Source organism: Capra hircus, chromosome 21 (genome assembly GCF_001704415.2).
Source record: "Capra hircus breed San Clemente chromosome 21, ASM170441v1, whole genome shotgun sequence".
Taxonomy (NCBI): Eukaryota; Metazoa; Chordata; class Mammalia; order Artiodactyla; family Bovidae; genus Capra; species Capra hircus.
The window spans coordinates 58,391,335-58,416,989 of NC_030828.1; the positions used below are offsets into that span (position 1 = coordinate 58,391,335).

The window sequence follows — 25,655 nt, forward strand, 5'->3', positions numbered from 1 at the left end:
TACCTTTTTGTTTTAAACAGTCAGTCATACTTTAAATGTGTTTAGAAATATTTTTTCTTTGTCCACATGTATACTCTTCCCCGTGCTCTTCATTCTTTTGTGTCTGTCCTAGTTTCCATCTAGAAGCATCTAATTTCTCTATAAAGAACTACTTAAAATTTTTCTTTAGTAAAGGTGGTAAGCTTCCTCAGCTCTTATTTCTCTGAAAAAACCCCTTATTTTGTCTTCAATTTTGAAGGTTTTTTTTTTTTCTTTTGCTTTCTGAGAGATAGGACATATCCGACCCCGCGCCCCCCCCCCAGCACTTTGAATACATCTTTCTGTTGTGTTTTGACTTGGATGATTCCTTCTTTTTAAAGTTTTTACTTAGAAATAATTTCAAACTGACAAAAGTTTACAAACATAGTAATGTTTCCATAGACCTTTCACGGTGCTTCCACATATCACATAACCGAAGGACAAGGATCAAAACCGGAAAATTACATCGGCACAGTATTATACTGATATGACTCAGTGTATCGGTCGTCCCCCTCTTCCCCTTCAACCACTCTTGTCACCAGTAGCAATGACAGTGATTTATTACAAGAGGGGAACCTGGGGAGGATTAGGGGGAGCCCTCCCACCCCTTTCTGTGGGCTCTGGGTGCCCGCGTCAGACGCAGCTTGGCTCCTGGGAGCGCACCTTCCGTGGGATTCACAACCTTGCCCAGGAAGAGGCTGCTCCACGTGAAGTCATCGAAGACCATGATGATGAAGGGCCGGTTGAAGCGGAGGGTGAGCGGCCCGGGCGCTGCACTCACGCTGACCCGGGTCGGGGCGGCCGCCTCCAAGCCCTTCTCATCGACCTGCAGCGCGGCCTTGTGGACCACCTGGTGGGAACAGACCCGGCCAGGAGGATGAGCACCGGCTGCATGGGCGGAGCTTTCTGAGCTCCGCCGCCTCAGCTCCTCCCACCCCCGGTTTTCTGGACTGCGAAGCTGTGGCTCAGAGAAGGGCACTAACTGATTCCTCATCTATGCGGCAGCCCCCGGACTAGCGCTGGAATCTGTCCACCCCCCGGACCCAGGTCACACCTAGGCTGCCTCCCTAGAAAATCGGCAGGTGGAGCCCACCAACGGAGAGAGAAGGACTTGGGGCTGAAACTGGAGCTCAGCATCCATACTGGGCGTCCCTTACTGGGTCCTGCGCTGGTGGACGGAGACCTCGTTCCCTCTTCACTTTGCCGGTAAATACGAGGGTTCGATTTATGCAAAAGGGTTGTACCCACTCTGTAGGGGAAAGGGTCATCTGTGACTTCTCAAACATCCCTAGTTATAATCAAAATTAGAAGATATTCTCAAGCTGGTAAAACTCTTGAGTGGCTTGTATCAAAAGCCTTGGACAGATCAGAACTGGCTGATTAAATAACACCACCTATGGGATAGGATGGCTTCCCTGGTGGCTCAGTGGTAAAGAATCTGCCTGCCAATGCAGGAGATGCAGGCTTGATTCCTGGGTGGGGAAGAGCCCCTGGAGAAGAAAATGGCAACCCACTCCAGTATTCTTGCTGGGGAAATCCCATGGACAGAGGAACCTAGCGGGCTCCATGGAGCTGCAAGGAGTCAGACATAACTTAGCAACTAAACAACAACAACGAAAGGACAGGGCTCTCCTGGATGGAGCAGCTGGGAATCAGAGGCTCAGAGCACTCTGAAATGAGGCCCACGTGGCTAGGGAGAAGCTGAGCTGGGCTAGGATCCCCTGCACTGTGTCCTGGGAATATGAGGTTTTGAGTCGTATGTTAGCCTGTTTACTGCCTCTGTGACCTTGGTGAGTCATTCACTCTCCCAGAGATTCCTCCTCTGAGAAACTGGGGTTGCAGCCACCTTGTAAGGTGGTAGCAGTCTGACTGAGTCCTTCACACACAGGCACTGCTGAGCGCATACTGTGTGCCAGGCATCACAGTGGTCAAAGTCTGCATGTATGAGGGCAGGGGCTTCTCTCACTCTCCTGTCCCCCTCATCCTTTTTTTTTGTCATCCACAGGATGGTAAGATCCTGCGAGGGCAGGGCTACATCTGAGGCATCTCTAGTGTCTAGCCCAGGTGGGGACACATAGAACTTGCTCTGTAATATTTCTGAATGAGTGACAGAACCTAAAGCTGAAGGATGGAGATTCAGTGTGATCTCATGCAGACCCTTCCTTTTGCTAACAGTCCTGCCGTGATGACTTTGTCTTCTGCAGAGCCCCCTCTGTGTGGCCTGGCAGAACAGGTGGACGCTGGACTGTGCAACTGCTTTGTCCCCAGCTTCCTGTGTGACCTTAGGGAGGTCACGTTCTTGCTGAGACTCCGTTTAGCCTGTTGTAAACTGGAGGCTTGGAGAAGACCTCTCAGCCTGGGGTCTAGTGACCTGTTCATGGATGGGCTCTGTGTTGCTTATTATTGTTTGTACTGTGAATTTTGGTAGAGGGGGAAGGAGGGGCTGTAAAGACACCTACCTTTGACACCTTTGGCAGGGCCTCTTGGGTGATGCCTGAGAAATGTGTCCGGTTGCTGAGCAAGTCTGCAATGCCCATATCCCCCATGATGCCCCCAAGGTCGTAGGCTCCAGAGATGGAGATCTTTGGGATGTACAGGTCCACCTGGCTGCTCGAGTAAGCAGATGGGGTTAGACTTTCCTGGGCTGGGCCTGATCAGCCAGACTCCTGTTTCCCCTGCGATGCCCCTGCCTCCCTGCTGGACCTGCTGTTTGGGGACAGAGGAGGGGACAGGGCAGGAGGCAGGATCTGCCTCTCCCTGCAACGCACAAGCAGCTTCTTCTTTGGGCCTCTGAATTGCAAAGTCCTTTCTTCTCAGCTCTTCCTTGGAGCTGATTCCACTCAATCCAACTAAACTCTTGGACCCTGGAGGAAAGAATCCCTAAAGAAATCCTTGTGGACAAGAGAAATAAAGAGAAAATAAAAAATAGGATCAAACAAAACAGAAGTAAACCATAAACAAAATGAAAAGACAACCTATGGGGTGGGAGCAAATATTTGCAAATCATGCTACCAACAAGGGCTTAATTTCCAGACTATACAAACAGCTCATGCAACTCAATATCAAAAAACCAAATAACTCAATCAAAAAAATGGACAGAAGACCTATATAGACATTTTCCCAAAAAAAGACATACAGATGGCTAACAGGCACATGAAAAGATGCTCAACATTGCTAATTATTAGAGATGTGCAAATCAAAACCACACTGAGACATCACCACACACTAGTCAGAATGGCCATCATTTAAAAAGTCTGTGAATAATAAGTCTGTAAATGCTAGAGAGGGCATGGAGAAAAGGAAACCTTCCTACAGTGTTGGTGGGAATATAAGTTGGTTTAGCCACTGTGGAAAACAGTATGAAGTTTCCTTAAAACACTAAAAAATTATCATATGATCCAGCAATCCCACCCCTGGGCATATATCCAGAGAAAACTCTTAATTTGAAAGGATGGCTGTACCTCTATGTTCATTGTAGCATTCTTTACAGTAGACAACACACCCTAAGTGTCCTTCAACAGATGAATGGATAAAGAAGATGTGATATATATATGCAATGGAATATTAGTCAGCCATGAAAAAGAAAGAATTAATGCCATTTTCAGCAACATGGATGGACCTAGAGAATATCATACTAAGTGAAATGTCAGATAGCAAAAGGCAAATACTATATGATATAATTTATATGTGGAATCTAAAAATAATACAAATGAATTCATTTATAAGGCAGAAAGAGTCTCACAGACATAGAAAACAAACATTGTTACCAAAAGGGAAGGGGTGGGAGGGATGAATTAGGAGTATGGGATTAACAGATACACACTGCCATATATATTAGATAAACAACAAGGATTTACTCTATAGCACAGGTGACTGTATTCATTATCTTGTAATAACCTATAGTGGAAAAGAATGATAAAAGGATATATAACTGAATCACTTTGCTGTACACCTGAAACTAACACAATATTGCATATCAACTGTACTTTAATTTTAAAAAGAAAAAAAAAAAGTCCTGTGGAACTGCAAGCATCCCCTGGGAGAAATGGAGTGGAAGAAGCAGGCAGCTAGGAGCAGCGGTCCTGGCCCCAGCTGTGCTGCTAATGCTGTGTGGCTTTAGCCAAGTCCCATCCCTCTCTGTGCTTGTCCTCATCTACACCACACAGGGGAGAGAAGATGCCTGAAACCCTGAAATCAGTGATAAGGCCCACACTGTCCATTGTGGAAGGGAAGGCTGGAGAGCTGCTCTGCACTGTGCACAAGCCACCCTGGGGAGGCCTGGAGGCTGCCAACCTGGGGAACTGAGGAGGAGCCCAAGGCCAACGAGATGTGGGACTTCTCTAGATGAGCAGTGGCAACAGAAGGTAAGGGAGGCAGTCCCATACCAGGCAGCTCCTGGCTCACCTTCCTGACCTCCTATACCTCACCTAATCTGCGCAACCTTACAAAGTGGAGTCAACATCTTCAATTTCCAGATTGAGAGACTGAATCTCAGAAGCTGAGGAATTTCTCCAAAGTCACACCCCTGGGAAGCAGCAGGACTGTGAAGAAACCAGGACTTGTTGCCTTGGAGCCCCACTGCCCTACCCCGAGAGCTGTCACCATGACCTGCTGGCAGCAGGCAGGTGACAGCTGAGCAAGGGGACCCGGGGGAAGGCTCTTATGAGAGCACCTTGTGAGTAGGGCCCAGGGGCTTCCAGTGGGAGGTGGGGTATCAGCTGGGATCTGAAGGATGCTGAGCTCAGATCCATTGGAGAGCATGGTGGGAGGGGTAGTGATGCTGGGAGTGGTGAGAAGTGAGAAGTGACCACCTGAGTGTGAAGGTGAGGTGACATCATTGGAATAAAGTAGATGCCCAATGACATATGATGTCCAAAGGTGCAAAGTTTTACCTTGAATGTTTATTTTTTTAAAATCTAGATGAAAATGGCACGTGTTACTGGTGAATGTTGTTTTAAAGTATTTTAGTTTAGAGATTATTTTTGGAGTAAAGAGAAAGGGTATCCTTTGTCTCATTTTCAATACATCAGGGTTTAGAATTTGAATCACAGAGTATTATCACCACCTGGTGGGGCTGTACCTGAATTACAGGGTCCCTTCGAGGGGTGAGGGTAAGGGAGGGAGGGATGGGACGGTTGACCAGAAAAACTGGCAAATGGGTCCCAACTATTGACCAAACATGTGGGGCTTCCCCAGTGGCTCAAGCAGTAACGAATCCACTGCAATGCAGGAGACATGGGTTTGATCCTTATGTTAGGACGATCTCCTGGAGGAGGAAATGGCAAGCCATGCCAGTATTCTTGGCTGGAAAATCCCATGGAGAGAGGAACCTGGCATTCAGGGGGTTGCAAAGAGTCAGACACGACTGAGCACATGATGGATGGATGGATGGATGGATGGATGGACCAAACACGGGTTCACATGCACACACCCTGAAGGGAGAGATGGTTGGTCCAAGGACACTAAGAATGCCTTCCATGGCCCCCATGTGGCTCTGGGGATCTCTGGAACACAGAGCTCTCTTCCCTGAAGGAGAATGCCCCAGGACTTCCTGTCCACTCTGAAACTGGATTAACCTCTCCAGAGGCACCAGGACTCAGCAGCTCTCCAAGAGGATCATTTATAATAAAAAGAACCCCAAACCATGGAACACAAAGCCTTTGTCTATAACAAAGTAGAAGAGCTTCTTTCTAGATTTTTCTGCCGGCAAAATTCTTGGATTACCAAGTTCATCTGAGAGGGATTTGGCTTACCTCTGCTGCTGACGGTGCTCGGGTCCTGGCCTCCCTGACTTGGCTGGTGCTGTTACCTCTTCCACCTGTGATCCTGGGGTGCTTCATGCTGACTGAACTTCTACTCAGGCTTAAGGCTCAGTTCAAAGTGAAAGCCTTCCGCTCTGTAGCCCCTTCCCCAGTTTCCTGGGGCAGAGTCCAGTTTCCTACCCTCCTTCAAGTTTTATACATTATGCCTCTCCTTCCCTCTCTTGCTCTGACAGAGCTTACATCACTGTACCACTAATAATTCCGCTAGAATCCGCTTCCTTCTCTAGAGTACATCCCTTCTGCTTAGCCTAGTGTGTCGTACATAGCAGTTGCTTCCACATATGGATACTGAATGACTGGATGGATGAATGAAGGACATGGTGATTAACTTAATCAGGACAACTTCCTGATTAAGAAGGACCCCCCTTTGTGGAATGCCCCAGAGCATCCCTGTGTCAATCAGCAGGTGGATAAACAAGTGTGACTTCCAGGTCAGAGAACCCAGCACACAGGGAAACAATAAGCCCTGGAGGGCAAGTCTAGGGGTAGAAGGATAGCTAGATGGATCCCTTTTCTTCTCTCCCCACTTTCTGGGAACTGCAGAAACTCAGTTGGCTAAGGGCTTACCTCATGGTTAGGGACTTGGACCATCTCTGAATGGTGTCCCTGCTCAGCGCGGTGATGACCGAGTCCATCTTCCCCTTGACTGGGAGCACGAAGAAGACAGTCTCATTGCCTGTATAGTCCAGCTGTACCAGCTGGCAGGGGAGCACCGAGTCGTTCAGGTACTTGATGGTGTTCGACTGGAACATCATGGGCACCCGCACCGTCGTCGCCTCGTTCACATAGAAGTTCTCTTCTCTGGTGCTTTCCAGGTCGAAGGAGTGTGCCCACATGCCTGGGGAGAGGAGGGGCGGGGAGGGGAGGAAACAGGCCTGTGACAGCAGGAGGAAGGCACAGCTTGGGTGGCATCAGCGCACCAGGGATGACCACCAAACAAATCAGGCAGTGGCCTCCTCAACCTGGAAGGTCCTCACCAGAGCTGCTGGAATTTTGTGCTAGGGTGTGAAATTCCCAGAGGTGTAAAGCCTGCTCCATCCTCCTTTGTGATACACTGCAGATTAGTATGCTTTCTGAGACTGACTTTTAGAAATGGAAGGAGAGAGAAAACAGAGAATGCCGGTCCGGGGATTTGGGAGTAGCATTCAGTACACTAGACTTTGGATTGAGTGGATCTTGGATTGGAGGGCTCTGAAGTAGTGTTGGGGGAACTGATCAACTATTCCATCCTCACCCCCTGATGTCCTGGCCACAGAAGCACAGCAGGCAGCCTGGTCCCCCAGTCAGTCGTACCCACTTTCCTGCAGGCAGCTCCTCCCCTCCTGAGTGGTCCCAAGGGCCACAGCACATTTCCTAGAGACAGGATCAGGGTGAGATGAGTCCTTCAAGGTCTCAGACTCCCATCCCCACCTGGACTCATATCCCCTTCACCACATTCCACCACAGCATCATGCAATTTGTTTGTTCCTCTTGTGATGGGGAACTCACTACTGTAATTGATGGGACTTTCCACTACTGGTCAGTACTGATGGGAAGGAAATTGCTCCTTGTGAAAGTCACTCAGTCATGTCCAACTCTTTGCGACCCCATGGACTGTAGCCTGCCAGGCTCTTCCGTCTATGGAATTCACCAGGCAAGAATACTGGAGTGGATAACTGTTCCCTTCTCCAGGGGAATCTTCCCAACCCAGGGACTGAACCCAGATCTCCCGCACTGAAGGTGGATTATTTACATCTGAGCCACCAAAGCCTGCCTGATGGTAATGCCTGCCTGAGCCTGTTCAGCCCTTGAGTTTATTCCAAGACACTCCAAGTCCTCTTGGAGATGACAGGTTTTTGGATATTTAGACACAGGTTGAGTCTCACCAGGGCCTCTTTGGCTCTAGGTTATCTCACAGGTCTGGAGATGAATGAGGACCCTGAGCCCAGCAGACCCCAAGTGTTCTGGCTGCCCTTGACCTCCAACCCAGAAACCCTTGTGAAATCACTGATTGCCACCTGAAGCTGCCTGAAAGTGGCCAGAGCATAGCTCCGAGAGACATTCTCCATCCATTCACCTGTGGGGTCTCTGGACCACGAGGCCAAGACTCTCGGTTCCGAGGCAGCCTCAGCACCCTGGAGGACTTCTAAGGGAGATGATAGGCAGAAGCCAGAGAATGCAGGGTAATGAGCAATGGATGCAGATCCTGGAGACTCGGGGACTGTGCCTGGTCCATCTCCATGACTGAGGCTGTCTCACAGCACGTGAGATAGTCTATGGGCTCTCAAGCCATCCTCTGGGCTTACTTGGTGGCTCAGTGGTAAAGAATCTGCCTGCCAATGCAGGAGACATGAGTTTGATCCCTGGGTCCTGCAGAGCCCCTGGAGAAAGAAATGGCGGCCCACTCCAGTATTCTTGCCTGGGAAATCCCATGGACAGAGCAGCCTGACAGGCTACAGTCCATGGGATTGCAAGAGTCAGACATGACTTAGTGACTAAACAAAAACAAAGGAAGTCTGGACTCCTCAGAATTAAAGGGGTGTGTGTTTTATGGCCAACTGCTCCAATTCACAGCCAAAAATATGTGGATGAAATATTTTTAAGAGCTAGGTTTTCCATACTTAAAAGTTTGCTGTGTGCTTTTTACTGAGTATTTCTTTTCTAGAAGCAAGTGTATCATATATCCAGCTTGGTAGAAAACCAAATTTAGAATACCATCTAATTTCTACTTTAAGGGATTTTTCTTCTTGAAAATTCCTAGGAATTTATGAAGGGAAATTGGAGACAGCAAGGATGAGTCCCTGGAAGATCTTTTAACAATATTTCTAATGTTCTCTGAAAAAGAGCTGTTAAGACAGTTCACTAAGTAAGGAACATGCCAGGGACACTGTCCATGTCCCAAGTTTAGTGATGAGAGCTGCACCATTCTTCATTTGTATTATTATCCTGACTTGCTGGAAACATTTCAAAGTGTCTCTCAGCTTAAACAGGGGCTTGTTAATTAGCTTTGCTTTATCATAGAACATCTGTGTATAATCAAGCAACCCACACTCCTGTTAATGTCTGCTCTTCTTTCAGATGTTCAAACTATTTCTGATTTTATTACCAGGAGCTATTATTTCCTATCAACTCAGCCCCATTGCAGTCATGAGAATGCTTAGAAATTTTGAGAGCAAAGCCCTGTGTCAAATGGTACTCTGTCAGCTCCTGTCCTGCCAGCCGTCTCTCAAGTCTCCCTTAGGCTTCTACCGGTGTTGCAGAACTTCTATGCAACCACTGCTGAGTTCCTTGCATGTGCCAAGCACTATGCAAAGGCACTAGGGTGCCCAGGGAGCTGAGGATGCCGTGCACGAGAGCGCATAGTCTAGTGGGAGACGTGGCCTGGAGAATTCATGCGAGCATCCAGGAACATTCCCAGGCAAACATTCCTAGACTCCTTGGTCCTCCCATGGGCAGGTGTAAAGAATACTGTGTTTTGATTGGGATCACAAAAGATCCTGAATAGCCAAAGCCATATTGAGAAAGAAGAGAAAGCTGGAAGCATCACACCTCCTGATTTCAAACTGTATTATAAAGCTATAGTAATCAGAACTGTATGGTACAGGCATAAAAACAGACACACTGACCAATGGAACAGAACTGAAAGCCTAAAATAACCCCTCACATTTATAGTCAGCTAATATATGACAAGGGAACCAAGAATACTCAAGGGGAAAAAATAATCTCCTCAATAAATGGAGCTGAGAAAAGGATATTCATATAAAAAACAATGAAATTGAACACCTATCTCACACCATTCACAAAAACTAACTTGAAATGTATTAAAGACTTGAACATAAGACCTGAAACCATAAAACTCCTCGAAGAAAATTTAGGGTAAAAAGAAGCTTTTTGACATTAATTTTAGCTATGAGTTTTTTTTTTTTTATAAGATGGCAAAAGCACAAGAAACAGAGGCAAAAATAAACCAATGGGATCACATCAAACCAGAAAGCTTCTGCATAGCAAAGGATATAGTCAGCAAAGTAAAAAGGTAACCTATGGAATGGGATTAAATATTTGCAAAACATATATCAGATAAAGGGAGTAATATCCAAAAAAAATAAAAAAGGTAAGAAACTCATCCAACTCAATATCAAAAGAAGCCTCAAATAATTAAATTTAAAACTGAGCAGAGGACTTGAATGGATATTTTTCCCCCCAAGGAAGATAAAATATAAATGGCCAATAAGTACAAGGAAATGCGCTTAACACCACTAATCACCAGGGAAATGCAAATCAAAATCACAATGAGATATTGCATCACACCTGTCAGAATGACTATTATTATAAAGAAAACAAGTGCCGGTGAGGATGTGGGGAAAAGGATGTGGGGAACCCTTGTGCCTTGTTGGTGGTAATGTAAATTGGTGCAGCCATTATGGAAAACAGTATGGAGGTTCCTCAAAAAATTAAAACTAGAACTACCACATGATCCAGCAACTCGATTTCTAGGAATTATCAGAAGGAATGAACCCACTATATTGAAGAGATACCTGCACTCCCATGTTCATTGAAGCATTATTCACAATAGCCATGTTTCCAAGATGTGGAAACAATTTAAGTGTCCACTGATGAATGAATAAAGAAAAGTGCATTTATGTTCACACACACACACACACACACACACACACACACACTGATTGGAATATTATTCAGCCCTTAAAAGAAGGAAATGTTGCCATTTGTGACAGCATGGATGAATCTTGAAGGCATTATGCTAAGTGAAATAAATCAGACAGAGAAAGACAAATACTGTATGCTGTCACTTACATGTGGGATCTAAAGCTGTAGGACTTACAGAAACAGGGAATAGAATGATGGGAGAAATGGGTGAAGGTGGTCAAAGGTGCCAACTTCCAGTTACAAAATGAGTAAGTTTCAGGAATCGAGTGTACAGCATGGTGACTATAATTAATAACACTGTAGGGGCTTCCCTGGTGCTCAGATGGTAAAGAATCTGCCTGCAATGTGGGAGCCCTAGGTTCAATCCCAGGGTCGGGAAGATCCCCTGGAGATGGGAATGGCAACCTACTCCAGTATTCTTGCCTGTAGAATCCCATGGGCAGAGGTGCCTGACAGGCTACAGTCCACGGGGTTCCGAAGAGTCATACATGACTGAGTGGCTAACACACCAACACTAACATAAACTTAAAACGTTGCTAAGAGAGCAGATGTTAAAACTCTCAAAACACACACACACAAGTAACGAGACTAAAATTTGTGCTGTTTAAGCTACCAAAGTTTAGTATATCCTCAAGCTGCCTGTTCATAAAAATGATTGGGGGAGGGGGCCTTCTTAAAAATACAAATTCTAGAACATTCTTGCTGTAGTTTTGCTCCTGCAGATCTGGCACGGACACCAGGATCTGTCATTTTAACAGGCCTCCATGGTGATTTTTATGGATAGGCACTTTGGAAAATTTTGCTCCTAGTTGGTGAGGAGGGGCTGCGGTTTGACTGAGAGGGATCTTGGTCAGAGCTGGCTTGGGAAGTTGTTTAATAGGCTGTCTGGAAGTTCCTGAGAGTGTGGGCTGTCTGTCTGGTTCTAGGCTGTATTTTCAGCCCCTGACCAAGTACCTGACTCTCAGTCAGAACTTGGCCAATATCTGTAGACCATGAGGCACTCAGAGGGTTCATGGTTACATGTTTGGCCCTTAAACCAACCTGCAAGAGCGTGGGCAAGCTGTTCTGAGTGTCATTTTAATCCTTGGTGAGGGTGATGTAATTCACTTTTCTAATAGGATCATGGTGAAGATAGAGACTCTTCAGACATGCATGTGCTTTGTAAGATCAAAGACTTTACCTACGAGTACACTCTGGGTTTTGATGGCTTTAACTGAATGGGATGGGTGAGGGGTACCTTTAAAAAAGATGTAGTTGACCAGGATGAACATGGCTGAGCTATCTGACTCCGAGAACAAGTCCACAATTTTCCCTTGCGTCTTATTCTTGATATACTCGTTGATTTGCCTGCTGGCTCCTGCCCAGTCCTGAAAATCTGTGGTCAACGCCTCCAGCTCGTAGTAGTGCTTGGTGTCTGCTGAGAACGACTCCAGAAGCTCCAGGCTGTGGTCAAGGAACAAGGCATTGCCCATGGTCATTTCCAAGGTGGTGTTTGACTCCCTGAGGAGGTGGTGGAGATGCCGGAAGGCCTGGTGGATCTCAGTTTCGGACATCTCAGCAAGGCTGAAGCCCAGGCCTTGGAGAAGTTGCTCCTGTGTGTAGCCTCTGGCACCCAGGGACAGCATAGCTAAGGCCATGGAGATGCTCACAGGGGAGATGAAGACGTTCTTGCCTGGAGCTGAGGCCACTAAGTGCTTATACAGGGTAAAGGCAAAGTCAACATTGTTTGGAGCCAAGTCCCGGTGAGGGTTCCTTGTGCTCACGTCAGTGCCAGAGCCCTTAGCCTGAACGGCCCAGAGCCCACTGGTAGACAGCCAGAGGAGACAGGTGTACAGCGTGAGCAGCATTGTCCAGGATGGCCAGGGCCTGCAAAATCAGAGATGCTCATTAGATGATGCAGGTCCTCCAAGGCAGTGGGGCATGGCGAGCAGTAGGCGGAAGCCCTAGCGAAGACCCCACTCAAGCTCCAATTTCTTCTACATTGGCTGTATGACCTGGGACAAGTCAGAACTCTGGGCCTCGATTTCCTCACCTGAAAGTATGAATTGCACCTGCTGTGATTTTCAAATACCAAACCATGTGCCCAAAAGATTGCTTCACCAACAACAAAGTATAAAGGATTATTTTGATTTTATGTAGGCAGAATAGATGCTCAGAAAGGTTAAATACCCACTCAATTAATACATTCAAAGTACTGAAATAAAGAAACTATCAGCCAAGAATACTCTATCAGTCAAAACTGTCCTTCAAAAGTGAGGAAGAAACTAAGACATTTCTAGATGAAAAAAAGCTGTGGGAGCTTACTACTAGACCTCTCCCATGAGAAATGCTAGACGGTGTACTTCTGGTTAAAATGAAAGAACACCAGAAAGTAAATAGATTATGTAAGAAGAAGTAAAGATCTCTGCAAAAGGTAAATATATGAGTAAGTATAAAAACTAGTATAGCTTTGACTTGTATTTCCACTTGTTTATGTTCTCTATACAATTTAAAAGAGTGATGCATAAAATGTAATTATTCATGTATCTTTTTGGACACAGAATGAATAAAGATGTAATTTGTGACTTATATAACTGAAAAGATATGGGAATGGAACTATATAAGAGCAGTTTTGTATGTTATTGAAGATGATCTGGCATAAAGTCAAATGAGAGTGGTATAACTTTACCATATTAAATGTAATTTCCATTAAAACCTGAAAAGAAATAGTTATAGAGTGTGCACAGAGAGGGGCTTCTCTGCTAGCTCAGCTGGTAAAGAATCTGTCTGCAATGTGGGAGACCTGGGTTCAATCTCTGGGTTGGGAAGATCCCCTGAAGGAGGGCATGGCAACTCACACCAGTGTTCTTGCCTGAAGGATCCCATGGACAGAGGAACCTGGCGGGCTACAGTCCATAGGATCGCAAGGAGTTGGACACGAGCACAGCACATGCACAGAGGGAAGGGAGAAGGTAATTAAAATCCTTCCTTTGTGTTAAGGAATATAAATCTTCCTATGTAATCCAGAAAATCAACTAAACACACACAAAAAATATATTAGTAATGCAGGAAATAAAGGACAAAAAACCCATAAGGCATATAGAAAACAAATAGGAAAATGATCGAGTAGTTCCTCCGTATGAGTAATTAATGTAAATGGATACAATTCTCCAGTCAAAAGACAGAGATTGACAGAATGGATTTTACAAAAAGAAACAACTATATGCTCAATACAAAAAGATTCACTTTAGATCCAAAGGCACATATATGAAAATGAAAGAATGGAAAAAGATAATCCATGTCAATAGGCACCAAAAAAGAGTACAGCTAGCTGAAGAAAGGAAACGATAAAAATCAGAGCACAGATAAATAAATAGAAGTTAGAGAAAGTCAATGAAGCCAAAATATAATATTTTATAGTGTTGTAACAATATATTAGGATATAATTATAATAAAATCTAATCTTCAAAATGATTAACAAAATTGATAAGCCTTTAGCTAGACTAATTCGACAAAGAGACAGAAGTCTCAGATTACCAAAAGCAGAAATGAAAGTAGGGGCATTATTACTTATCAGTTCAGTTCAGTTCAGTCGCTCAGTCATGTCCGACTCTTTTTGACCCCATGGACTGCAGCATGCCAGGCTTCCCTGTCCATCACCAACTCCCTGAGTTTATTCAAACTCATGTCCATTGAGTTGGTGATGCCATCCAACCATCTCATCATCTTCTGCCCCTTTCTCCTCCCGCCTTCAGTCTTTCCCAGCATCAGGGTCTTTTCAAATGAGTCAGATCTTCGCATCAGGTGGCCAAAGTATTGGAGTTTCAGCTTCAGCATCAGTTTTTCCAATGAATATTCAGGATTGACTTCCTTTAGGATGGACTGATTGGATCTACTTGCTGTCCAAGGGACTCTAACCCCATAGTTCAAAAGCAGCAATTCGTCAGTGCTCAGCTTTCTTTACAGTCGAACTCTCACATCCATACATGATTACTGGAAAAAACATAGCTTTGACTAGATGGACCTTTGTTGGAAAAGTAACGTCTCTGCTTTTTAATATGCTGTCTAGGTTGGTCATAGCTTTTCTCCCAAGGAGCAAGCGTCTTTTAATTTCACAGCTGCAGTCAGCATCTGCAGTGATGTTGGAACCCAGAAAACTACGTCTGCCACTCTTTCCACTGTTTCCCCATCTATTTCCCATGAAGTGATGGGACCGGATGCCATGATCTTACTTTTCTGAATGTTGAGTTTTAAGCCAACTTTTTCACTCTCCTCTTTACTTTTCATCAAGAGGCTCTTTAGTTCTTCTTCACTCTCTACCATAAGTGTGGTGTCATCTACGTATTTGTGGTTTTTTGATATGTCTCTTGGCAGTCCTGATTCCAGCTTGTGCTGCAATCCAGCCTGGCATATCTCATGATGTACTCTGCATAGAAGTTAAATAAGCAGGGTGACACTTTACAGCCTTGGCGTACCCCTTTCCCAATTTGGAAGCAGTCTGTTGCTCCATGTCCAGTTCTAACTGTGTCTTCCTGATTTGCATACAGATTTTTCAGGAGGCAGATCAGGAGGTCTGGTATTCCCATCTCTTGAAGAATTTTCCACAGTTTGTTGTGATCCACACAGTCAAAGGCTTTGGCATAGTCAATAAAGCGGAAATAGATGTTTTTCTGGTACTCTCTTGCTCTTTTGATGATCCAATGGATGTTGGCAATTTGATCTCTTGTTCCTCTGCCTTTTCTAAATCCAGCCTGAACGTCTGGAAGTTCATGGTTCACATACTGTTGAAGCCTGGTTTGGAAAATGTTGAGCATTACTTTGCTATCATGTGAGATGAGTGCAATTGTGCAGTAGTTTGAGCATTTTTTTTGCATTGCCTTTCTTTGGAATTGGAATGAAAACTGACCTTTTCCAGTCCTGTGGCCACTGCTGAGTTTTCCAAATTTGCTGGCATGTTGAGTGCACCACTTTTACAGCATCATCTTTTAGGATTTGAAATAACTCAACTGGAATTCCATCACCTCCACTAGCTTTGTTCATGGTGATGCTTCCTAAGGCTTCACATTGACTTCACATTCTAGGATGTCTGGCTCTAAGTGAGTGATCATACCATCGTAGTTATCTGGGTCATGAAGATTTTTTTCGTATAGTTCTGTGTATTCTTGCCACCTCTTCTTAATATCTTCTACTTCTGGTATGTCTATACCATTTCTGTCTTTTATTGTGCCCATCTTTGCATGAAATGTTCCTTGGTATCTCTAAGTTTCTTGAAGAGATCTCTAGTCTTTCCCATTCTATTGTTTTTCTCTATTCTTTGCATTGATCCCTGAGGAAGGCTGTCTTATCTCTCCTTACTATTCTTTGGACCTCTGCATGCAGATGGGTATATCTTTCCTTTTCTCCTTTGTCTTTCATTTCTCTTCTTTTCACAGCTATTTGTAAAGCCTCCTCAGACAACCATTTTGCCTTTTTTGCATTTCTTTTCCTTGGGAATGGTCTTGATCACTGACTCCTGTACAATATCACGAACCTCCATCCATAGTTCTTCAGGCACTCTGTCTATCAGATCTAACCCCTCGAAGCTATTTGTCACTTTCACTGTATAATAATACCTTTATTGACTATGCCGAAGCCTTTGACTGAGTGAATCACACGAACTGTGGAAAATTCTTCACAAGGTGGGAATATCAGACCACCTGACCTGCCTCCTGATAAATCTGTATGTAGGTTAAGAAGCAACAGTTAGAACTGGACATGGAGCAACAGACTGGTTTCAAATTGGGAAAGGAGTATGTCAAGGCTGTATATTGTCACCCTGATTATTTAACTTATATGTAGAGTACATCATGAGAAGTGCTGGACTAGATGAAGCACAAGCTGGAATCAAGATTGCCAGGAGAAATATCAAAAACCACAGATATGTAGATGACACCAAACTTATGGCAGAAAGTGGAGAACAACTAAAAGGCCTCTTGATGAAAATGAAAGAGGAGAGTGAAAAAGTTGGCTTAAAACTCAACATTCAGAAAACTAAGATCATGGCATCTGGTCCCATCACTTCATGGCAAATAAAAGGGGAAACAGTGGAAACAGTGACAGACTTTAGTTTTTTGGGCTCCAACATTACTGCCGATGGTGACTGCAGCCATGAAATTAAAAGATGCTTGCTCCTTGGGAGAAAAGTTATGACCCACCTAGACACCATGTTAAAAAGCAGAGACATTACTTTTCCAACACAGATCTGTCTAGTTTTTCCAGTAGTCATGTATGGATGTGAGAGTTGGACTATAAAGAAAGTTGAGCACTGAAAAATTGATACTTTTGAACTATGGAGTTGGAGAAGACTTGAGAGTCCCTTGGACAGCAAGGAGATCCCACCAGTCCATCCTAAAGGAAATCAATCCTGAATATTCATTGGAAGAACTGATGCTGAAGCTGAAACTCCAATACTTTGGCCACCTGATTTGAAAAACTGACTCATTTGATAAAGACCCTGATGCTGGGAAAGATTGAAGGCTGGCGGAGAAGGGGATGACTGAGGATGAGATGGTTGGATGGCTCAATAGACATGAGTTTGAGTAAGCTCCAGGAGTTGGTGATTGACACAGAGGCATGGTGTGCTGCAGTCCATGGGGTTGCAAAGAGTTGGACATGACTGAGTGACTGAACTGAACTGAACTGATACCTGAATGGTCTAGTGGTTTTCCCTAGTTTCTTGAATTTAAGTCTGAATTTGGCAATAAAGAGTTCATGATCTGAGCCACAGTCATCTCTGGGTCTTGTGTTTGCTCACTGTATAGAACTTCTCCATCTTTGGCTGCAAAAAATACAATCAATCTGATTTCTGTATTTACCATCTGGTGATGTCCATGTGTAGAGTCTTCTCTTGTGTTGTTGGAAGAGGGTGTTTGCTATGACCAGTGCATTCTATTGGCAAAACTCTATTAGCCTTTGCCCTGCTTCATTCTCTATTCCAAGGTCAAATGTGCCTGTTACTCCAGGTATCTCTTGACTTCATACTTTTGCATTCCAGTTCCCTATAATGAAAAAGATATCTTTTTTGGTGTTAGTTCTAGAAGGTCTTGTAGGTCTTCATAGAACTATTCAACTTCAGCTTCTTCAGCATTACTGGTAGGGGCATAGACTTGGATTGCTGTGATATTGAATGGTTTGCCTTGGAAACGAACCAAGATCATTGTCATTTTTGAGATTGCATCTAAGTACTGCATTTCAGACTCGTTTGTTGACTACGATGGCTACTCCATTTCTTCTAAGGGATTCCTGCCCACCGTAGTAGATATAATGGTCATCTGAGTTAAATTCACCCATTCCAGTCTATTTTAGTTCACTGATTCCTAAAATGTTGATATTCACTCTTGCCATCTCCTGTTTGACCACTTCCAATTTGCCTTGATTAATGGACCTAACATTTCAGGTTCCTATGCAATATTGCTCTTTACAACATCAGACTTTACCTCCATCACCCATCACACCCACAACTGGGTGTTGTTTTTACTTTGACTCCATCTCTTCATTTCTCCACTGATCTCCAGTAGCATATTGGGCACCTACTGACCTGGGGTGTTCATCTTTCAGTGTCTTATCTTTTTTCCTTTTCATACTGTTCATGGGGTTCTCAAAGCAAGAATACTGATGTGGTTTGCCATTCCTTTCTCCAGTGGACCACGTTTTTTCAGAACTCTCCACCTTTGACCTATCTGTCTTGGGTGGCCCTACATTGTGGCTCATAGTTTCATTGAATTAGACAAGGTTGTGGTCCATGTGATCAGACTGGTCAGTTTTCTGTGATTGTGGTTTTCATTCTGTCTTCCCTCTGATGGAGAAGGATAAGAAGCTTATGGAAGCTTCCTGATGGGAGAGACTGACTGTGGGGGAGGATCAGAACAACTGGATCTTGTTCTGATGGGTGGGGCCATGCTCAGTAAATCTTTAATCCAATTTCTGTTGATGGGTGGGGTATGTTCCCTCCCTGTTGTTTGACCTACAGTGGAGGTAATGAAGACAATGGAGACCTCCGTCCAAAGGTCCCATGCAGGCACTGCTTCATTCAGTGCCCCCTACCCTGAAGGCCTTAGGAAGCATCACTACCAACAAAGCTAGTGGAGGTGATGGACTTCCAGTGGAGCTGTTTCAAATCCTGAAAGATGATGCTGTGAAAGTGCTGCATTCAACATGCCAGCAAATTTGGAAAACTCAGCAGTGGCCACAGGACTGGAAAAGGTCAGTTTTCATTCCAATCCCAAAGAAAGGCAATGCAAAAAAATGTTCAAACTACCGCACAATTGCACGCATCTCACATGCTAGTAAAGTAATGCTCAAAATTCTCCAAGCCAGGCTTCAGCAATATGTGAACCATGAACTCCCTGATGTTCAAGCTTGTTTTAGAAAAGGCAGAGGAACAAGAGATCAAATTGCCAACATCCGCTAGATCATGGAAAAAGCAAGAGAGTTCCAGAAAAACACCTATTTCTGCTATATTGACTATGCCAAAGCCTTTGACTGTGTGGATCACAACAAACTGTGGAAAATTCTGAAAGAGATGGGAATATCACACCACCTCACCTGCCCCTTCAGAAATCTGTATTCAGGTCAGGAAGCAACAGTTAGAACTGGACATGGAACAACAGACTGGTTCCAAATAGGAAAAGGAGTATGTCAAGGCTGTCTATTGTCACCGTGCTTATTTAACTTCTATGCAGAGTACATCATGAGAAACGCTGGACTGGAAGAAACACAAGCTGGAATCAAGATTGCCGGGAGAAATCTCAATAACCTCAGATATGCAGATGATACCACCCCTATGGCAGAAAGTGAAGAGGAACTAAAAAGCCTCTTGATGAAAGTGAAAGAGGAGAGTGAAAAAGTTGGCTTAAAGCTTAACATTCAGAAAACGAAGATCATGGCATCTGGTCCCATCACTTCATGGGAAATAGATGGGGAAACAGTAGAAACAGTGTCAGACTTAATTTTTGGGGGCTCCAGAATCACTGCAGATGGTGACTGCAGCCATGAAATTAAAAGAGGCTTACTCCTTGGAAGAAAAGTTATGACCAACCTAGATAATATATTCAAAAGCAGAGGCATTACTTTGCTGACTAAGGTTCGTCTAGTCAAGGCTATGGTTTTTCCTGTGGTCACATATGGATGTGAGAGTTGGACTATGAAGAAGGCTGAGTGCCGAAGAATTGATGCTTTTGAACTGTGGTGTTGGAGAAGACTCTTGAGAGTCCCTTGGACTGCAAGGAGATCCAACCAGTCCATTCTGAAGGAGATCAACTCTGGGATTTCTTTGGAAGGAATGATGCTGAAGCTGAAGCTCCAGTACTTTGGCCACCTCATGCAAAGAGTTGACTCATTGGAAAAGACTCTGATGCTGGGAGGGATTGGGGGCAGGAGGAGAAGGGGATGACCGAGGATGAGATGGCTGGATGGCATCACGGACTTGATGGATGTGAGTCTGACTGAACTCTGGGAAATGGTGATGGACAGGGAGGCCTGGTGTGCTGCAATTCATGGGGTCACAAAGAGTCGGACACGACTGAGCGAATGAACTGAACTGAACTGAACTGAACCCTGAAGCAGGCCACTGCTGACCCACGCCTCCACTAGAGACTCCTGGACACTCACAGGCAGGTCTGGGTCAGTCTCTTATGGGTTCTCTGCTCCTTTCTCCTGGGTCCTGGTGTGCACAAGGTTTTGTTTGTGCCCTCCAAGAGTCTGTTTCCCTAGTCCTATGTAAGTTTTGGCAGCTTTATGGTGGGGTTAAGGTGACCTCCTCCAAGAGGGTTTATGCCATACCCAGGTCTACTGCACCCAAAGCCCCTGTCCCTGCAGCAGTCCACTGCTGACCCATACCTCCGTAGGAGACACTCAGACACAGTTCTGTCTTAGGGTCCTGGTGAGCACATGGTTTGTTACTGCCTAGATCCAACCAGTCCATTCTGAAGGAGATCAGCCCTGGGATTTCTTTGGAAGGAATGATGCTAAAGCTGAAACTCCAGTACTTTGGCCACCTCATGCAAAGAGTTGACTCATTGGAAAATACTCTGATGCTGGGAGGGATTGCGGGCAGGAGGAGAAGGGGATGACAGAGGATGAGATGGCTGGATGGCATCACTGACTTGATGGACGTGAGTCTGAGTGAACTCTGGGAGTTGGTGATGGACAGGGAGGCCTGGTGTGCTGCGATTCATGGGGTCACAAAGAGTCAGACACGACTGAGCGACTGAACTGAACTGATACCACAGAAATTCTTTTAAAATTGTGAGAATACTATGAAAAAATTTGAAGTTACACACCAAAAAACTGGATAACCTAGATGAAATGGAAAATTTATAGAAACACAAAACATACCAAAATTAAACCACAAATAAACAGAAAATCTGAATCGACCTTTAAGTAGTCAGGAAATTGAATCAGTAATTGAAAACCCCCCAACAAAGAAAAACCCAGATTATACAGCTTCAGTTTTGAATTCTACCTAACACTTGGAGAAGAATTTGCACACATTCTCCTCAAACTTTTCCAAAATAACTGAAGAGGAGGGAACGCTTCTTAACTCATTCATTGCCCTGATACCAAAGGCAGACAAAGACACTATAAGAAAAGGAAACTACAGACAAATATTGTTTATGAACATTGAGGCAAAAACCCTCAACAAAATGTTAACAAGTAGCATTCAGCAGCGTAGTAGAAGGATTTTACACAATGTCAAGGTGGGATTAATTCCTGAAATGTAAGATCAGAATGGCCATCATCAGGAAATCTACAAACAATAAATGTTGGTGAGGGTGTGGAGAAAAGGGAACCCTCCTACAGTGTTGGTGGGAATGTAAACTGGTCCAGACTCTATGGAGAACAGTATGGAGGTTCCTTAAAAAACTAAAAATAGATCTCCCATATGATGAGGAAATCCCATTCCTGACCATGTATCCAGAGAAAACCATAATTCAAAAAGATGCATACCCCAACATTCACCGGAGCACTGTTTACAGTAGTCAGGACACGTCCTTTGACAGAGGAATGGATAAAGATATGGTACATATATACAATGGGATATCACTCAGCCATAGAAAGACTGAAATAATGCCATTTGCTTCAACATGGATGGACCAACAGACTGCCATACTGAGTGAAGTAAATCAGACACAGACAAAGGTCATATGGTATTCCTTATATATGGAATCTAAACAAATGAACTTACATAGGATCACAGATACAGAAAACACACTTATGGTTACCCGGGGGAAAGTGAGGGAGAAGGGATAAATGGGGAGATTGGGATTAATATACATACATCACTATTATAAAATAACTAAGAAGAACCTACTGTATAGCACCGGAAACTCTACTCCATGCTTCATAGTGAACTACATGGGAAAAGAAGCTAAAAAAAGAATGAATACTTGTGTATGTGTAACTGATTCACTTTGCTGTATAGCAGAAATCAACACACCATTGTAAATCAACTATACTCCACTAAAAACTTAAAATAAATAAAAAGTAAGGGGTATAATAACGATGAACAGCCAGATAAAGAGAGTAAAGCAAGGTCTGCTGCTGCCGCTGCTAAGTCGCTTCAGTCGTGTTCAACTCTGTGCGACCCCATAGACAGCAGCCCACCAGGCTCCCCCGTCCCTGGGATTCTCCAGGTAAGAATGCTGGATGGGCTGCCATTTCCTTCTCCAATGCATGAAAGTGAAAAGTGAAAGTGAAGTCGCTCAGTCGTGTCTGACTCTTAGTGACCCCATGGACTGCAGCCCACCAGGCTCCTCCATCCATGGTATTTTCCAGGCAAGAGTACTGGAGTGGGGTGACATTGCCTTCTCCGAAGGCAAGGTCTAGAGGGGTCTTAGGCACAGGGGCTCTTGTCCCTGTGGCTTGTATGTACACCACCCTCTCGCCATGTACATTCAGAAGCTCTCTGAACCCCACACCTTTGCCATGCTTATGGAGGCTTCATCACGTAGGTGGAATTGATCATGAACTTAATCTCCAACCCCTCGCCCTTTCCTGCAGGATGGGGCTGAAAGTTCCAAGTTCCAGTCATGACTTGGTCTTTCAGGTGACCAGCCACCATCCTGAGGTCATCCAGGAGGTCACCCAGCATCTCATTAGAGCAAAGGACACTGCTGTCACCCAGGAAATGCCAAGGGATTTCGGAGCTCTGCCTCAGGAAGCAGGGTCAAAGACCAAATACTCGAACAAAAGATGCTTCTCGCGTTCTTATCACTTAGGGAATTACAAGGGTTATAGGAACTTGGTGCTAGGAACCAGGAGGCAGAGATCAGTATGTCTCCTGCATTGCAGGCAGATTCTTTACTGACGGAGCCACATGAGAGCCCTCCAACAGTCAAGTTCATAGAAACCCAAGATAGGTTAGTAGTTAACAACACTGGAGGGTGGGGAGTGGGGAAATGGAGAGTCAGGGTTTAATGGGTAGAGTTTCAGTTTGTGATGATGAAAAAGTCCTGCAAATGGATGGTGGTGATGGTTATAGAGCAATGTGAATGTACTTGATACCAGAGAACTGCACACTTAAACCTGGTCGAAAGGCTCAATCTTTATATATCTTACCACAGTAAAAAATTAATGATAAGCCATTAAAAAGGTTTGATAAGATGATTCCAAAAAATACAGCCAAGGTCAGAGTCAGTAAGCAGACACTCTATCTGCAAGGCCAGTGGTCCGAAGCCCTGTGCTTCATGGAACGCCCCTGTATTCCTATAAGGGAAGGATGCTGATAGGAGAAGCAGGTCCCCCTGCATCACCCCACCTACAGGACTAGCTATACTGGGAGGGGGCTGGGAACCCACACGGAAGCCAGTCCCCCAGGGGAATGCGTGCACACTGAGGGTGGGAGTCACTAGTCTGCTCCAGAATACACCCTGAGGCCCTTTCCTGGCCCACTGCAAACCCAGAACTTCATGAGAACCTCTCTTTGAGTCCTTCTCAACTCCCCCTGCCTGCCTCCCTCCATGTCGTGGAAATACAATTCCTATTCCTGGCTACTCAGCTTTGATGAGAGCCTCGTGCCCTCCCTGCCCAGTTGCCTGGCTTACAGACAATCTCCATTTTCCCAGGTTTCACAGCAGACCAAGTCAGATGGAGATATCAGCATTATCTTTATGACCCAGGTGACCTGGGTTCACTGTTTAAACTCTGCCCGTTTCCTTGATATAAAATAGAGTTGATAACAACACCTACCCCTGGCCTGGCCCATTTGACCGTCTACATTTCTGGGGTCTGTCCTCTTCTCCAGTTCTAGGACACAGCCCAAAGTTGGGACTTGGCATCCCTCCCGGTTGCCCCTCCTCCTCCACCTGATCTCCATGCCTCCTGCTCACCACCTGCCAACCTTTCTTTCTTCTGCAGCCAGGGCATGTTTCCAGAATCAAGTGGATGAGCCAGCCTCCTGCAGAAAAGCTGTCAGGGACTCCTGTTGCTCCCAGGCAGGTCTGATCCTCACTCACGTTGCCCAGAGAGTCCTGCCTCACCCCTCAACCCCAAATCTGGCCTGTTGAAATCTCAGTCATAGCAACACTGTGTCTCTTGGGGTGTCTTCCAAGCACGTACCAGACTTTCATCCCTCTGCCTGGGTCAGGCCAGGGAGGTCATTCCATTCTCCAATGTTTGCAAAGCCTGGCTCTGGCCTGAGAACTGGAGACAAAGATGGGCCAGTTCCAGTCCTGCCCCATGTGGCTCCACTCTCTGCACTCTGTTGGCCTGTCCCCTCCCCGTCTTGCCTGGATCACTTCCTCACCTCCTCCAGGAATGCCTCCTCTGTGCTTCTGTCTGTCACTGCCCCTGTCAGACTGTAGTGACATCTTTGCTTCAGTCCTGTCCATCTCCACACTTGTCTTTGGCCCCTACTTGGGCAAGGACCTGATGCAGTTCACAGCCTGGAATGGGATGGGCTTTCCCCCAATAGAACTTCTTCTCTCTTCCCTTTTCTTCCTGCTGTCTCAGATTTCACGCCTCATCCCCTCCTGTGCTAATCCTCCAAGATGGGGATTAAAACTCTACCCACCTCACAAGACTGTTGTGAATATCAGTCACAGCTGTTAATAATGACCTTACTTTCTGGGTCATCCTGGATCCATTGTACAGATGAGAAAACTGAGGCCCAGGGAGTGAGAGCTGAAATCCCAAGCCCAGCCGTCTGACTACATAGCTTGTGTTCTGCCTTCCTCTAGAGTGAAAACCCAGCAACGTAAAAATGCAAAGTATCAATATTATCCGTGGATTTCATTCATGTATGTCCTCCTTGTCCCTCATTTTTGAAGTCACACATGCAGTACACACCCACTGTGTTCTCTGTTTTTCTAGATGCTCTGTACAAGTTAGGCACAGTCCCAGGCCCTGTGCATTTAAACCTCGGACCATGTGCTGTAATGCTGGTAGTTCCATTCTGTCTGCAGGATCCTTGCCCCAGGTCATCCAGGGAGCAGGTGTGTGCAGCTCTGTAGGGTACAGTCTGTGCTGGGTCACCTGGGCACTGCCCTCCCCTGCCTGTGTCCCCCCGCAGGGGTGCTCTATTGTGCTGATCCATCCCAGCTCTCAGACTCCATCTCAGAGGCTGTTAATGGCTGTCTGGCTGGCCTTAGGGGCATTGTGTAATAATAGCTGGGAATGGCTTTTAGCGCCGAGTCAACTCCTGCAAGACAGGAGCCCAGAAAAAATCAAAACCCCTGTGGGTGGCCCACAGACTCTGGAAAACCCTCTCTAGGGTTGTCTCCTATCACTGCTGGTTGCCCTAAGGCTTCATGCCCCATTAAAAAAAAAAAATTCAAGTGAGCAAGACGCAGTCATGGGTTGCTTCTGGAGGCTGGGCAGCTGTTACTCACGGTCTGCAGTGGGCTCAGGCTGCAACTGCTGGCTTGGTCCTGCTGTCCTGGATCATGTCATGTGTACAGTAAGCCAGCAGGGCTGCTGCTGCTAAATCCTGTTGGTCAGCTTCCCAGCTGGTTAATGGTTAGAGGGGGGCCAGTGGCCTTCACCATTTGGTGGTCCCCTCCCCCCAGTCATTAACCAATGGGAGCCTTTTCCAGGAAATTTAAGTAAACACAGCAATGCTGCAAATTAACTTTCTTCTGCATTCAATTCCCTGAGGTTTGATTTTTTAATAGCAAAATGCGGCTGGAGTTACGTCAGGGTTTGCGGTTGCCTGGG

The 25,655-nt window shown here is 45.3% G+C and overlaps 1 protein-coding gene across 2 annotated transcripts; it reads right to left on the reverse strand.

Annotated features, from left to right (window-relative positions):
• On the reverse strand, window positions 344–25,426 carry LOC102171661 (corticosteroid-binding globulin). 2 transcript variants are annotated; one of them, XM_013973214.2, is made up of 5 exons: window positions 25,331–25,426; window positions 11,722–12,350; window positions 6,408–6,678; window positions 2,478–2,625; window positions 344–868 (listed from the first exon to the last, which is right to left on the reverse strand). In XM_013973214.2, exons 2-5 carry the CDS (start codon window positions 12,329–12,331, stop codon window positions 605–607), a joined length of 1,293 nt encoding a protein of 430 aa, XP_013828668.1. In that variant the 5' UTR covers window positions 12,332–12,350; window positions 25,331–25,426; the 3' UTR covers window positions 344–604. The 2 variants fall into 2 exon arrangements, with proteins under 2 accessions (XP_013828668.1, XP_005695407.2); XM_005695350.3 differs by lacking the exon at window positions 25,331–25,426 and adding an exon at window positions 23,842–23,940.